At 43.5% G+C, this 15,895-nt stretch overlaps 1 protein-coding gene across 8 annotated transcripts in view; it reads right to left on the bottom strand.

Annotated features, from left to right (window-relative positions):
- pde4cb (phosphodiesterase 4C, cAMP-specific b) overlaps window positions 1–15,895 on the bottom strand; it is a 153,537-nt gene that overhangs the window by 21,468 nt on the left and 116,174 nt on the right. For 4 of the 8 annotated variants that reach the window (XM_014149336.2, XM_014149335.2, XM_014149334.2 and 1 more), the window contains 5 exons: window positions 8,684–8,875; window positions 8,257–8,298; window positions 7,628–7,664; window positions 7,301–7,430; window positions 6,047–6,159 (listed from right to left, as the gene is read on the bottom strand). In XM_014149336.2, the coding sequence (XP_014004811.2) occupies window positions 6,047–6,159; window positions 7,301–7,430; window positions 7,628–7,664; window positions 8,257–8,298; window positions 8,684–8,875 (514 nt within the window). The remainder of the gene's footprint in view (window positions 1–6,046; window positions 6,160–7,300; window positions 7,431–7,627; window positions 7,665–8,256; window positions 8,299–8,683; window positions 8,876–15,895) is intronic. The other 4 variants (XM_045697294.1, XM_014149340.2, XM_014149338.2 and 1 more) reach the window with 1 other exon arrangement.

Consider the following 15,895-nt stretch of genomic DNA (forward strand, 5'->3'; position numbering starts at 1 on the left):
CACACTCTTAAAGGGAGTGCTTCTAACCGCAGCTTGTTACCTGTAAAAAAGACACATGTCCACAGAAGCAATCAATCAATCAGATTCCAAACTCTCCACCATGGCCAAGACCAAAGAGCTCTCCAAGGATGTCAGGGACAAGATTGTAGACCTACACAAGGCTGGAATGGGCTACAAGACCATCGCCAAGCAGCTTGGTGAGAAGGTGACAACAGTTGGTGCGATTATTTGCAAATGGAAGAAACACTAAAGAACTGTCAATCTCCCTTGGCCTGGGGCTCCATGCAAGATCTCACCTCGTGGGGTTGCAATGATCATGAGAACGGTGAGGAATCAGCCCAGAACTGCACGGGAGGATCTTGTCAATGATCTCAAGGCAGCTGGGACCATTGTCACCAAGAAAACAATTGGTAACACACTACGCCGTGAAGGACTGAAATCCTGCAGCGCCCGCAATGTCCCCCTGCTCAAGAATACATATACATGCCCGTCTGAAGTTTGCCAATGAACATCTGAATGATTCAGAGGACAACTGGTGAAAGTGTTGTGGTTAGATGAGACCAAAATGGAGCTCTTTGGCATCAACTCAACTCGCTGTGTTTGGAGGAGGAGGAATGCTGCCTATGACCCCAAGAGCACCATCTCCACCGTCAAACATGGAGGTGGAAACATTATGCTTTGGGGGTGTTTTTCTGCTAAGGGGACAGGACAACGTCACCGCATCATTTGACGGGGCCATGTACGGTCAAATCTTGGGTGAGAACCTCCTTCCCTCAGCCAGGGCATTGAAAATGGGTCGTGGATGGGTATTCCAGCATGACAATGACCCAAAACACAGAGCCAAGGCAACAAAGGAGTAGCTCAAGAAGAAGCACATTAAGGTCCTGGAGTGGCCTAGCCAGTCTCCAGACCTTAATCCCATAGAAAATCTGTGGAGGGAGCTGAAGGTTCGAGTTGCCAAACGTCAGCCTCGAAACCTTAATGATTTGGAGAAGATCTGCAAAGAGGAGTGGGACAAAATCCCTCCTGAGATGTGTGCAAACCTGGTGGCCAACTACAAGAAACGTCTGACCTCTGTGATTGCCAACAAGGGTTTTGCCACCAAGTACTAAGTCATGTTTTGCAGAGGGGTCAAATACTTATTTCCCTCATTAAAATGCAAATCATTTTATAACATTTTTTGACATGCGTTTTTCAGGATTTTTTTGTTGTTGTTATTCTGTCTCTCACTGTTCATATAAACCTACCATTACAATTATAGACTGATCATTTCTTTGTAAGTGAGCAAATGTACAAAATCAGCAGGGGATCAAATATTTTTTTCCCCCCACTGTACCTAAGTCAGAACCGTCCAGATTAGTGATGCTGGACGGGTGGGGAGGTGCGGGCAGCGATCGGTTGAAGAGCATGCATTTAGTTTTACTTGTATTTAAGAACAGTTGGAGGCCACGGAAGGAGAGTTGCATGGCATTGAAGCTTGTCTGGAGGTTAGTTAACAGTGTCCAAAGAAGGGCCAGAAATATACAGAATGGTGTCATCTGCGTAGAGGTGGATCAGAGAATCACCAGCAGCAAGAGCGACATCATTGATGTATACAGAGAAAAGAGTCGGCCCAAGAATTGAACCCTGCGGCACCCCAATAGAGACTGCCAGAGGTCCGGACAACAGGCCCTCCGATTTGACACACTGAACTCTGTCTGAGAAGTAATTGGTGAACCAGGCGAGGCAGTAATTTGAGAAACCAAGGCTGTTGAGTCTGCTCTTAAGAATGTGGTGATTCACATAGTCGAAAGCCTTGGCCAGGTCGATGAAGACGGCTGCAAAGTATTGTCTTTTATCGATAGCGGTTATGGTATCGTTTAGGACCTTGAGCATGGCTGAGGTTCACCCATGACCAGCTCGGAAACCAGATTGCATAGTGGAGAAGGTACGGTGGGATTCAAAATGGTCGGTGATCTGTTTGTTAACTTGGCTTTCGAAGACCTTAGAAAGGCAGGGTAGGATAGATATAACAGGAACAGTTTGAGTCTAGAGTCTCTCCCCCTTTGAAGAGGGGGATGACCGCGGCAGCTTTCCAATCTTTGGGGTTCTCAGACGATACGAAAGAGAGGTTGAACAAGCCAGTAATAGGCATTGCAACAATTGCGGAGGATACTTTTAGAAAGAGAAGGTCCAGATTGTCTAGCCCAGCTAATTTGTAGGGGTCCAGATTTTGCAGCTCTTTCAGAACATCAGCAATCTGGATTTGGGTGAAGGAGAAATGGGGGAGGTTTGGGCAAGTTGCTGTGGGGGGTGCAGGGCTGCTGACTGGGGTAGGGGTAACCAGGTGGAAAGCATGGCCAGCCGTAGAAAAATGCTTATTGAATTTCTCAATTATCGTGGATTTATCTGTGGTGACAGTGTTTCCTAGCCTCAGTGCAGTGGGCAGCTGGGAGGAGGTGCTCTTATTCTCCATGACTTTACAGTCTATCCAATGAGTTTCATCACAAACTGACAGTCCTTACGTCCCAGATTGAAAGAGATCAAACAGCAATCAGTCAAAGTCGAGGTTTCCCCGTAGCTCTGAGCTTAGTAAGTGGGACAGATGGGACATGGGGGACGGGCGGTGGAGGGTAAGGGGACAGAGATAGTACAGCTAGGTGCAGGGCACCAGAGCACATGGCTCACTGCTGCTCCATCCTCCACCATCACACACTCAACGTAAACACAGAGACTGAGTGAGAGAGGGAGGGAGGGCAAGAGAGAAGGAAGAGTATAAAGCCTAGTCTCTCCTTCCCTGTGTGTATCTCCCCTTCAACTGCCTACGTGCGGGATGCCCTACAGCCAATCCGCAACAGAGGCTGGGTGGATGTGAGGGATCTGATTGGTTGTGTGTGTGTAAAGGGAAGGGGAGTGTGAGAGGTGGGGGCTGAGAGAGAGAGAGAGAGAGAGAGAGAGAGAGAGAGAGAGAGAGAGAGAGAGAGAGAGAGAGAGAGAGGGATGCATAATGCATTCCGGAGGAGCAGAATGGAAAGAAGGGACTTGAACCAATGCGAATGGTTTAAATGGAAGGGATGGGCTCCATTCATGTGCTGGTGTGAGTTAGTGTCTGAATGGGAGGAGGGAGTGTGTATCAGTCCAATACACTTTAACTGAGTTTGGTGGTAAGAGTGCTTTTAGCTTTGCTGGCCCATGATCTCGGAACACTTTGCTGAAGGACTTAAAAACTAGATCATTTAATTCTGATAGATGATTTTAAATCCCATATTTGAGGGCTGATTGCTCAGATTGCTCAGGTTTTTACACCTGCTCCTTTAAGCTGTGTTATGCACTTTGCACTGTTTTAACTTCCATTCATAGTTAGGTTTTATGTTGTGTGTCATGTGGAACTAACTATGCTGCTTTCTTCGCCATGAACAAGAGATGTCAATAGAATTTAAATAAATAAATGCCCTCTGTATGCCCAAATATTATGCACAGAGGGAGAATGCAGCAGCAGTTCAACTTCCTGAATCTGTAAAAATGTAAATAGTGCAATGCAATGAGAACTGAGCTACTTGTTGGAGGGTCCAATCACAAGTAGGAGGTCATATATATTAGACAGAGGAAGTGACCTGTGGGAAATAACTTTCCCTTGACTTTGGCAATACAGCTGTTATACTATGCCTTTTCCAAAATATATGGCACCTGCTGTGTAAAGCCACTTTGACTATGAGATGGCAGTGAACCATATGACAATCAACCAACCACTGTTTTGATGCATTGAGGACAACAGCGTAGGTTACACAAGGAACTCAATTCCCTAATATAATATTCAGGTTAAGTATAGCTTCACTTTGTAAATCCTAAACATAAGACATGTGATCGACATGAACACAGAGCGATGTGATGCTGATGAGAGATGCTGTGCAATCCCCGGGTGCAGTATTAAAAGGCTGCAGCCCACAGCAGGTCTCTGGAGACAGTCATTCTGTAGCCCTTTGACAGTCTCTGCCAAGCCCAAACAAATAAAAGGTAGTGAGTGTACCGTGCACATGGTCTTCAAGTGATGTGTGGCAGTGGTCTCAGCCACAGCCAATCCTAGAGCTACAGCAAGGGCTTAACGTGAAGTAATATCCACGCTTTTCGGATCTATGTCCTTTTGCGCACAAACTCCTCATTTCAGTATATACAGTGCATTCGGAAAGTATTCAGACCCTTTGACTTTTTCCACATTTTGTTACGTTACAGCCTTAATCTAAAATTGATTAAATCATTTTTTTCCCTCATCAGTCTACACATAACACCCCATAATGACAAAGAAAAAACAGGTTTTTAGAATTTTTTGTAAATGTATTAAAAATGTAAAACTGAAATATCACATTTACACATTTAGTATTCAGACCCTTTACTCAGTACTTTGTTGAAGCACCTTTGGCAGCAATTACAGCCTCGAGTCTTGGGTATGACGCTACAAGCTTGGCATATCTGTATTTGGGGAGTTTCTCCCATTCTTCTCTGCAGATCCACTCAAGCTCAGGTTGGATGTTTGGATGGGGAGCGTCGCTGCACAGCTATTTTCAGGCCACTCCAGAGATGTTCGATCAGGTTCAAGTCCAGGCTCTGGCTGGGCCACTCAAGGACATTCAGAGACTTGTCCTGAAGCCACTCCTGCGTTGTTTTGGCTGTGTGCTTAGGGTCGTTGTCTTGAGAGCATTGTGATGGGTTGCACCACTGCCTGGTATGGCAACTGCTCGGCCTCCGACCGCAATGCACTACGGAGGGTAGTGCGTACGGTCCAGTACATCACTGGGGCCAAGCTTCCTGCCATCCAGGACCTCTATACCAGGCAGTGTCAGAGGAAGGCCCTAAAAATGGTCAAAGACTCCAGCCACCCTAGTCATACACTGTTCTCTCTGCTATTGCATGGCAAGCGGTACCGGAGCGCCAAGTCTTGGTCCAAGAGGCTTCTAAACAGCCCCAAGCCATAAGACTCCTGAACATCTAATCAAATGGCTACATCAAATGACTATTTTACAATGCTGCTACTCTGTTATTATCTATGCACAGTCACTTTAATAACTCTACCTACGGGTACATATTACCTCAATTACCTCGACTAACCGGTGCCCCTGCACACTGACTCTGTACCGGTATCCCCTGTATATAGCCTCGCTATTGTTATTTTACTGCTGCTCTTTAATTATTTGTTACTTTTATTTCTTTTTTGTTTTAGGTATTTTTCTTAAAACTGCATTTTTGGTTAAGGGCTTGTAAGTAAGCATTTCACTGTAAGGTCTACACCTGTTGTATTCGGATCATGTGACAAATACAATTTAGTTTGATTTGTTGGAAGGTGAACCTTCGCCCGGTTCTTTGGTCCTGAGCGCTTTGGAGCAGGTTTTCATCGAGGATCTCTCTGTACTTTGCTCCGTTCATCTCTCCCTCGATCATGACTAGTCTCCCAGTCCCTGCCTCTGAAAAACCTCCCCACAGCATGATGCTGCCACCAGCATTATTCCATTTAAAAATGATGGAGGCCACTGTGTTCTTGAAGACCTTCAATGCGGCAAAACATTTTTGGTACCCTTCCCCAGATCTGCGCCTCGACACAATCCTGTCTCGGCGCTCTACGGACAATTCCTTCGACCTCACAGCTTGGTTTTTGCTCTGACATGCACTGTCAACTGTGGGACCTTAAAGGTGTGTGCCTTTCCAAATCCAATCAATTGAAGAAACATCAAGGATGACCAATGGAAACAGGATGCACCTTTGCTCAATTTTGAGTCTCATAACAAAGGCTCTGAATACTTATGTAAATCTCTAAAAAAATACAATAAAAAAATGTCTAAAATCCTTTTTCGCTTTGTCATTATGGGGTATTGTGTGTAGATTCATGAAAAAAATTGAAAAAGGCTGTAACGTCATAAAATGTGGAAAAAGTGAAGGGGTCTGAATTCTTTCCGAATGCACTGTAGATGGAGATAAGATTTTTCATTAACCAGACCTATATCTTTGCTATTCTTCAAGCAATCATTCCCAGGATTTTACAGTAGATGAGGCTCAGTTCAAATGCAACGCAGCTCACCTTGTTGGAAGCCATCTCACTGACTGAGTGACGGGTCTGCAGGGTCTCCAGCTGGTCCAGACACCAGTCCAGCTCCTCCAGTGTCTCCATGGCCAGCTTCTGGTAGGGCTCCTCTGAGGGGGCCAAAGGTCAGACTACTATTAAAGCCCTGAGAGAGCATTTGTTCTGATCTCTGCTGCTAAAAAAAATACATTCAAACTTAAAGAATTTCAGTGAGTGCGTTTTTTTCCTTTCTTCAAGTAAAAGCCCATCAGAGACCATCCCATCCAGACCCTAGACTTACCAGACTGAGACCCAGATCCAAATCCTCAAACAAGGCCCAATCAGTAGATCACTTTCTCTTTATTTTACCATAGTCCCACTGTCAAGGACTGTTCTCCTGTGGTCAGTTATCAGGCCCCAGACTGTATTTTATTTTGTTCAGGGGCAGAGCGACAGATTTTTACCTTGTCAGCTCGGGGATTCGATCTTGCAACCTTTCGGTTACAAGTCCAACACTCTCACCACTAGGCTACCAGCCACCCCCAAAATCACTGGACAGAAGGCTGTGTGCTGTCTTTCACTTCGAGTCACTAACGTCTAACGCAAGCTCTGTTTTTAAATCAAGATTGGCTCCATTTCAAACCAGAGACTATAAAATTCATTGTGTTGACTTTCATTGAATATTTATTCTGGTTTGTTACACCCTGAAGGCACAGTGATGCCGAAATGTACCCAATAAACGGCTGGGAATTTATAGAGTGTGCGACTCTTTATTTTTATAGCTTATAGTTTATTCTCCATTAGACAGCACCTCTACAAAAAATGATTTTCTCTGTTTTTTATTTGGTTTCTTATCAGTGAAAACTAATTCTCAAACCACGGTTGCTTCAAATGCTACAAACGTCCTCCTGAGTGCTTGTATTGAGCTATGGCATTTTGGGTTGACATAGAAACTAGGACCAGTGTTTATATTTGTCAACAGCCCCAACCCCCCCCTCCAAAAAAAGGGAAGGAGAAAGAATGTATGCCTTGTTGTTGTCCTCTTCACATTCTCACTGCACTGCCCTTATCAATGTAAAGCTGACAGATTACAATAACAGCAATTGTGGCAGTAGCATCAAACAAATCTTATGTAGGTCTGTATTTTCAGTTCTTGAGAACTTGTTATTTTTACAGGGTGAAACAGACACTAGGGAACAAGAATCGGCACAACAGGCAGATTCTTGTTGTGAAGTCATGTAAGAGGTAAGATCAGATGAGTATAATACTGACCTGTTATGCTTGACTTGGTGTGGGTAGGTATGGAGGGAGGGTTGCTGCCTGATGGTCGCCTGTTGGGCCGATCTTGCAGATGAGTTATGTAGGCAAAATTGCTTCTGACTGTTCGGAGACTGGCAAGCACCTAAAGAGAAAGGTTGGAGGACAGTGTTATGTTGCATTATGACCATCAAATTGATTTCCAACGCTCAACATCAGGAATTCATACCAGCACACACACACACACACACACACACACACACACACACACACACACACACACACACACACACACACACACACACACACACGAGAGAGAAAAAGCATGAACATAGCACTAACCTGTGCAAATGGTGTTACAATCATGTCTTCTCCATGTCTGAAATGACAGAAGAAAAGAAAAACACTTGGTTAGAGACGAAACCTTCAACAAACAGGTGAAGAACAGAATAAAAGGTTAATATTAATATACAATACATATAATGGGGCTCTATGGTACTCAATGGGCATCTTAACTGCAACCTGAACACCCTCATGTCCTGCATCAGTTAACACATTGGACACAGAGAGAAAATAAGTGACATGCACACAACTGACTGTGGGAGAACCCTGGGAAAACAGACATAGCCCTTTGGAACTGTGCTGTGGGGGAATCATCATGCACATAATGTGTTGTCTTGGGGTCAAGCCTTTCTGTGGTTAAGATAATAGGCCTCAGGCTATTCATGCAGCACACATACTGTAGCAGGCTCAACTCAGATGCAAGGACTGTGGGGCTTTTCTTTTTGGGATGGTTTGGGAGGAAAGGGTCTGAGGGGTATGTATGTATGGGCGGGGTGGTGTTCAGCAGGAGGGTGTGGAGGGGGTTAAGGGGTTGGTGAGTGGAGGAAGTGTCTGAAACCTGCAAACGCAGTGGAACAGTCCTTAAAGGAGAAGTAAAAAAGAAAACATTTGTCACGCATGTCTCTCACCGCGGCAGCCAACCGACTTCCCAGTGCTTCAAGCCCTCTTCCCTTTAAAGACATAGAGAGTCCAGTGACTAAACTAGACATGTGTAAAATAACCTCCAGAAACAAACATCAACAATACAAGACTGTTAGACTTAATTCAATTGACTTTAAGGTTGAGTCTTTAGGGAAATCTGTGGAAACATAGTTGAAGGGTTAGCGATGTCATAAATATGGAGAGAGTAAGTGAAGTATTGGTAGGTGAAATATCAGGGGTGGGTGGAGAGCAACAAAGAGGCAAAGAGAGAGACAGAAGGACGGAAACAGCAACATAGTGAGTGAGAAAGAGAGAGAGGGAGAGAATAAGAAAGATAGAGAGAGGAAGAAGAAAATGACCTGGAGAAGGTGTTAGGAGGAGGATCACACATCACATTGGTCCAATGCTACTTACAGCTCACTGGCCGTGGAGGAGTTGCGGGACATGGCTTTGGGCGAGAGGTCGAAATCTGAGTCGGAGCGATAGAGGAAGGACTCGCGGCGCTGGCTGTGGGGGTAGTTGGCCTGTAGGACCAGGCCGGAGCTGGGGCTGACCTGGGGGTCCAGGGGACTGCGCCCCACCGACAGCCCATTCTCCACATCAAAACTAAGGGAGAGGCAGAAGGGTTGGATTCATGTTTTGGGTGTCTTTCAGTTTGTTCAGCAGTGACATACTGGCATTGTCATCACAGAAAATGATAAGGGCCATCAATGTCAACATTATGGGGACAGAAGGTAGAGCGAAGGCAAGATTCATGTTAATAGGTGTCTGGACCAGCGGAGCAGGAAGACAGGACGACATTGTCCATTCATTTATTGTGTACAGTATGATGTCAGAGTCATGGAAGTCTGACAAGATTTGTGAATCAGAAATCATCAGTTTTCATCATCAAAAAAACCCGACCAATCACTGCCTGCCTCATTGCTAATACACAGTATATTGAGTATAAAAAAAGAGCTGACTTAGTGATCTGCCACCCTCAACACCCACACCCATTACTTTAACTCAAATCACACTAGAGTCAGCACTGACTTCACAACATACACTACCAGTCAAACGTTTGGACACAGCTACTCATTCAAGGGTTTTTCTTTATTTTTACTATTTTCTACATTGTAGAATAATAGTGAAGACATTAAAACTATGAAATAACACATATGGAATCATGTAGTAACCAAAAAAGTGTTACACAAATCAAAATATATTTTATATTTGAGATTTTTCAAAGTAGCCACCCTTTGCCTAGATGACAGCTTTGCACAAAAAAACGTTTTTTGTTGCTGTATGATTCCATAAGTGTTATTTCATAGTTTTGATGTATTCACTATTATTCTACAATGTAGAAAATAGTAAAAAATAAATAAAAACCCTTGAATGAGTAGGTGTGTCCAAACGTTTGACTGGTAGTGTACGTCATCAGTGCGTTCTTCCTCTCCCTCTCTCAGGCTTGCTTAAGGCACCTATCCACCCCTGCAGCCAGATCCTGAGCTAAAAATATCAGGGTGATCAATCCATAGCCATCCAATCTCATAATGATGCTGACTTGGGGAACCTGTTTCCAGATGCACGTCAGGCCCAGGAGGCTGCCAAGAAAGCTGCAAGGATTCTTGTGAGTGTCTTGGTGTGGTGTGTAGTTTCTTTGGGTAACACAGAAAACGCAGTGTGTGAACAGCTAGAAAATACATTGAGGTCTGTTTGATGGATGAGTGGAATTCCACATTCCTTTTCATATTTTAAGAACGTTTTAAGACACTAAGTTAGGAGATCAGAGGTGGAGAAAGGCAAGTGCGAGAAACAGCGGGAAAGCTGGACGTGAGAATTGAACCCCAGTCTCTGGTGGGAAGTTGGATACACGACAGTATGTGTCAAGAACAGGGAGTGTTAATAATAATAATAATAAATACCATTTAGCAGACGATTTTATCCAAAGCGACTTATAGTCATCTATGCATACACTTTACATATTGGACTTTGCACCAGCAAAGTATAGTTGATACAGCAGTGACTTTACACATACAGCAGAAGTTCTAATAGTACATTACTCTCCTCCTTTAGGCTCACTAGTAATGTGACTATGTCTGATCTCTGTGTCTAACTCCAGAAGAGAGTTGTTCCAGGGCGATGCCACAGTAAATGAGCGACAGCTGCAAGGTCGGGCTGAGGTGGAGTTGGAGAGAGTGGTTCTAAGAATAGCCCTCTATCATTGATGGGGGACATGTGAGAGGGCTATACATAGCCCAAAATATACTGCATGCCCCCTGGCTGGAGTCTCATATAATTACATTAGGCTGAAGCCCTCACCCCATACGGTACATACCCTTTCACTTGACTTCAAGTTCAACTCAAATCAATGTTTATTGGTGGTGTACACAGTTTAGCAGCTGTTATAGCGGATGAGGCGAAATGCTTATGTTAATAGCTCCTAACAAGGCAATAAACTGTCAAACAAATAAAATGTAAGAAAATAAATATACAAAATTGCACATATTCTCATGCTATTGACCAACACATGATTCTTTGCAAAGCACTGTGTAGTTTGTCAGAGTTACTTTTCAGTTGAACTATTGTTGCATGTCTCCAGAGCACCTGCAATAACCACCTCTGGATGTGCATTTCACTTACTGACTCCTCTCACAAAAGCAGTCAGATATGGAACTGTGTGTATGGGGTGTTGTATGCATTCTTTATACTAAATACAGGACAATGATGCTTAGTATTTTGTGTAAATTAACATTTAAAAACCAGCCTGCATCATACTCGGGAAGTGATTGACATCAGTGATCAGAAGCAATGACTGAATTAATTGTTTAACCAATGTTTTCTTATTTTTTTTCCATTTTGGCTTGTGACTCCTGCATAGCCTACTGTACTGTACTGGAATTAGCTGTGCAGTGTGTATTTTTAGCTGAATTTGGCAGTCCAGCAATAGCAGTAACTGATAAATTAATGTTACGTAATCAATTCTCAATGAAGCCCCCTGATTCATGTGAAGATTGAAAAGGGAGAGAAAGAAAGAGGGGTTGTTCCACAAAATGAGTGCCTTTCGTGTCCCTTTGATATTTTAAGTAGAAATTGTGCACCAATATTGAATTTTAAAACCCCGTTATATTTAATTAAGTGCCCTTTAATATGGAGAATTCAATAAATCAGATTTTTTTAATATGAATAAAGACTTGCTAAAGTGCCAAAATTCAGCATTTTGACATGTCCCTCCGTGCACCCTCTGTGACTTCTAGGAAGATTTTAACTCGCTTAATCCCAAAATGTCTCCAAGTTTTTACCATCATTGTAAAGTCCTTGCTATTTTGATGCTTTCAAAAAGTAATTTCTGAAGATGATTTATGTGATTAATGATTAATGATTCCTTTTAAGGTCAACAGTATGTGAACTCTTGTTTTAATACGGTGAAACCATTCCTTTTAAAATATATCTTTTTAAATAAATATTGAACATTTAATATTAAAATCATAGTGTAAAAGCAGGTGAGCTGGTTCTACTCTTTTTGGACATTTCCTGGTGTTTTGTTGGGAAAACTGAGCAGGTCGAGCAGAACACGCTGTTGTGGAAAATTCAATCCAAAAATTAAGGCATAGACTATTTAATTGTATAATACAAATATTATTAATCAAGCAGCTGCAGGGGAGATCTACCTCTGATTTCACAGGGAAGAACTCCAAGAGTAAATGGTTACATGTCCCTTATATAGTGGGAGCTGATAAAACAATCATACTGTTACACAACAGATATTTTATACAAGCAACCGTTCCGGAACACAATGGCCTTGTATTAGAGTGCAGACATACCAGGAGTCTATGAAAGGCATAACATCAGTCCAACACAGAACATATCCCTTGAGAAATCGCAACAGCTCACCCAAATTCCACCACTACAACGTCAAACCTGTTAACAATAGATAGACAGGCTAGAAATGTTTTAACAATTTATTTTATTTTGTGAAGCCTCCATTCAATTTCCCCTCCCTGTTGCACACAAGCTTTCATTCCCCCTGTCACAAGGGGACTTATGGCTGATTTAAGGTGAAATCCTCAACCCTGTCACGGTCAACTTTATTTGGCACTTAGCATAGTAATTTTTTTATTCCACCTCTTGAGATGGGAGAATATGTTTTTTATGAAGTTGAACATCTGCTCTTTATGATAGAATGTTGAAATTAAGTGAAATCAAAACATTTGGGGGGACTAAGTTACATATCTCACAAGACACCGAATAGGTGGAACGACCCTGAGAGATAGAAAGATAGGTTTGCATTTGGAAGGCTCAATGCAGCGCTTTAACAAGCTCCACCTGATTGGTGGGGAAAGCTCCAGGGGGAGGGGCTGCCGTATAAAACGTCAGTGCCAGGGCTTGCCTTATTACCCCACTTCTCCTCCCCTCATCCCTTATTGTCCCACCTCTCCTTACTGCCTCTCCTTCCTCCCTTATCCCTCCCTTATGACCCCACCTCCCCTCCCTCCCTTATTCTCACGCCTTCCTTCAAGTAATTTTCAATGATGCGTCCCCACTGAGCGATTTGGGCTGGCTCTGATGGTGGGATGGCATCGATCACGAGGACAATGGAGTCAGCAGCTATAAATAGTAAAGAGGTGGGTGCTGCCGGTGTAAAGGACATCACGCTGCTTGCTTAGCGAGTACCACTTCCTCCTGATTCAGCTCACACCGAGGCTCGAACCCAGGACCTCTGCCTTGCTTGAACATGTGACCGCACTACTGAAGCGTCTTACCATTCTGCGCCACCGAAAAGTTACCAATTCGGCTGCGTATGTGGCCACACTTCAGGCTGAGGAGTAAGTTTCACAAATCCCCATGTGCTACATTGGCCTATGAGTAGACCTCAAGGTGGAAAGAAGAGAGAACCCCCCCCACCGAGATGGTTTCTTACCATTAATACTGTAAATATTCATGCAGGGCAGGCTGCTGTTTGACAACATCGAACAGCATTTAGTTTTACTCTTTTGGAGAGAAAAATGAAATATAAAAAAGTTAAAAAGCTCAATTGTGATAAAATACTCACGGTGCCCTATATGTACTGTAAAAGACTGCACAGACACAACATGCAGAATGGGGAAACAGACTACTCTAATGTCATGCCATTGCAGTCTCATCACCTGGGTATGTCTGTGGGAAATACAGTTTTTTAACAGATAAACATGCCTCTCACTCATCATTGGAAAAAAACTGAAATAGCCCCGAAAACAGCTCACAAGTGAAACAAAAGTCACCTATTAAAACTGAAACCCACGTCATTCAAATGATATGTCAATGTTTGAGTAAATTACCAGAGCCTGAAGCTTGGGGAGGTCAGAGTGTACTAATGGACTGTGGCTAAACTCCTTTCCAGCTGCAGACAGCTTCTCGTCTCTGGAATCTCGCAACAACGTTCCCACTTCCATAAACAATACAGTGTGGTGGACAAAGTTGCATATTTTTCCAAGAAAACAGGCTGAAAATAAACAGGGGCTAAGCTCAAGAAATGACACCAGGAAATACCTGGGTTTATCAGACTGAGTGGGAAGACAAGTGTTCCTATCGGTGGTGTTCATACGGTTAGTTACCTCTACTGGAAACAGAATGGGCTTCCGAGTGTCCGGTAGCACAATCTATTGGGGACAGAAATAACAGATCTCTGTGCCAGTCAGTGCATGTTCCCCAGCACACCAGTGTCTCTATACAGAGAGCACAGAGCAATGTGACCACTGTTTAAAATACAGTTGAAGTCGGAAGTTTACATACACCTTAGCCAAATACATTTAAACTCAGTTTTTCACAATTCCTGACATTTAATCCTTGTAAAAATTCCCTGTCTTAGGTCAATTCGGATCACCACAAGAATGTGAAATGACAGAATAATAGTAGAGAGAATAATTTATTTCAGCTTTTATTTCTTTCATCACATTCCCAGTGGGTCAGAAGTTTACATACACTCAATTAGTATTTGGTAGCATTGCTTTTAAATTGTTTAACTTGGGTCAAACGTTTTGGGTAGCCTTCCACAAGCTTCCCACAATAATTTGGGTGAATTTTGGCCCATTCCTCCTGACAGAGCTGGTGTAACTGAGTCAGGTTTGTAGGCCTCCTTGCTCGCACACACTTTTTCAGTTCTGCCCACAGAGGATTGAGGTCAGGGCTTTGTGATGGCCACTCCAAAACCTTGACTTTGTTGTCCTTAAGCCATTTTGCCACAACTTTGGAAGTATGCTTGGGGTCATTGTCCATTTGGAAGACCCATTTGCGACCAAGCTTTAACTTCCTGACTGTGGTCTTGAGATGTTGCTTCAATATATCCACATAATTTCCCTTCCTCATGACGCCATCTATTTTGTGAAGTGCACCAGTCCCTCCTGCACCCCCACAACCTGAAGTGCCACCAGGTGCTTCACGGTTGGGATGGTGTTCTTCGGCTTGCAAGCGTCCCCATTTTTCCTCCAAACATAACGATGGTCATTATGGCCAAACAGTTCTATTTTTGTTTCATCAGACCAGAGGACATTTCTCCAAAAAGCACGATCTTTGTCTTCATGTGCAGTTGCAAACCATAGTCTGGCTTTTTTATGGCGGTTTTGGAGCAGTGGCTTCTTCCTTGCTGAGCGGCCATTCAGGTTATGTCGATATCGGACTCGTTTTACTGTGGATATAGCTACTTTGTACCCGTTTCCTCCAGCAACTTCACAAGGTCCTTTGCTGTTGTTCTAGGATTGATTTGCACTTTTCACACCAAAATACATTCATTTCTAGGAGACAGAACGCATCTCCTTCCTGAGCGGTATGACGGCTGCGTGGTCCCATGGTGTTTATACTTGCGTACTATTGTTTGTACAGATGAACGTGGTACCTTCAGGCGTTTGGAAATTGCAACCCAAGGATGAACCAGACTTGTGGAGGTCTACAATTTTTTTCTGAGGTCTTGGCTGATTTATTTTGATTTTCCCATTATGTCAAGCAAAGAGGCACTGAGTTTGAAGGTAGGCCTTGAAATATACTGCTCAAAAAAATAAAGGGAACACTTAAACAACACATCCTAGATCTGAATGAAAGAAATAATCTTATTAAATACTTTTTTCTTTACATAGTTGAATGTGCTGACAACAAAATCACACAAAAATTATCAATGGAAATCCAATTTATCAACCAGTGGAGGTCTGGATTTGGAGTCACACTCAAAATTAAAGTGGAAAACCACACTACAAGCTGATCCAACTTTGATGTAATGTCCTTAAAACAAGTCAAAATGAGGCACAGTAGTGTGTGTGGCCTCCACGTGCCTGTATGACCTCCCTACAACGCCTGGGCATGCTCCTGATGAGGTGGCGGATGGTCTCCTGAGGGATCTCCTCCCAGACCTGGACTAAAGCATCCGCCAACTCCTGGACAGTCTGTGGTGCAACGTGGCGTTGGTGGATAGAGCGCGACATGATGTCCCAGATGTGCTCAATTGGATTCAGGTCTGGGGAACGGGCGGGCCAGTCCATACCATCAATGCCTTCCTCTTGCAGGAACTGCTGACACACTCCAGCCACATGAGGTCTAGCATTGTCTTGCATTAGGAGGAACCCAGGGCCAACTGCACCAGCATATGGTCTCACAAGGGGTCTGAGGATCTCATCTCGG

The sequence above is a fragment of the Salmo salar genome, chromosome ssa16 (assembly GCF_905237065.1).
Source record: "Salmo salar chromosome ssa16, Ssal_v3.1, whole genome shotgun sequence".
NCBI classification, from domain to species: domain Eukaryota; kingdom Metazoa; phylum Chordata; class Actinopteri; order Salmoniformes; family Salmonidae; genus Salmo; species Salmo salar.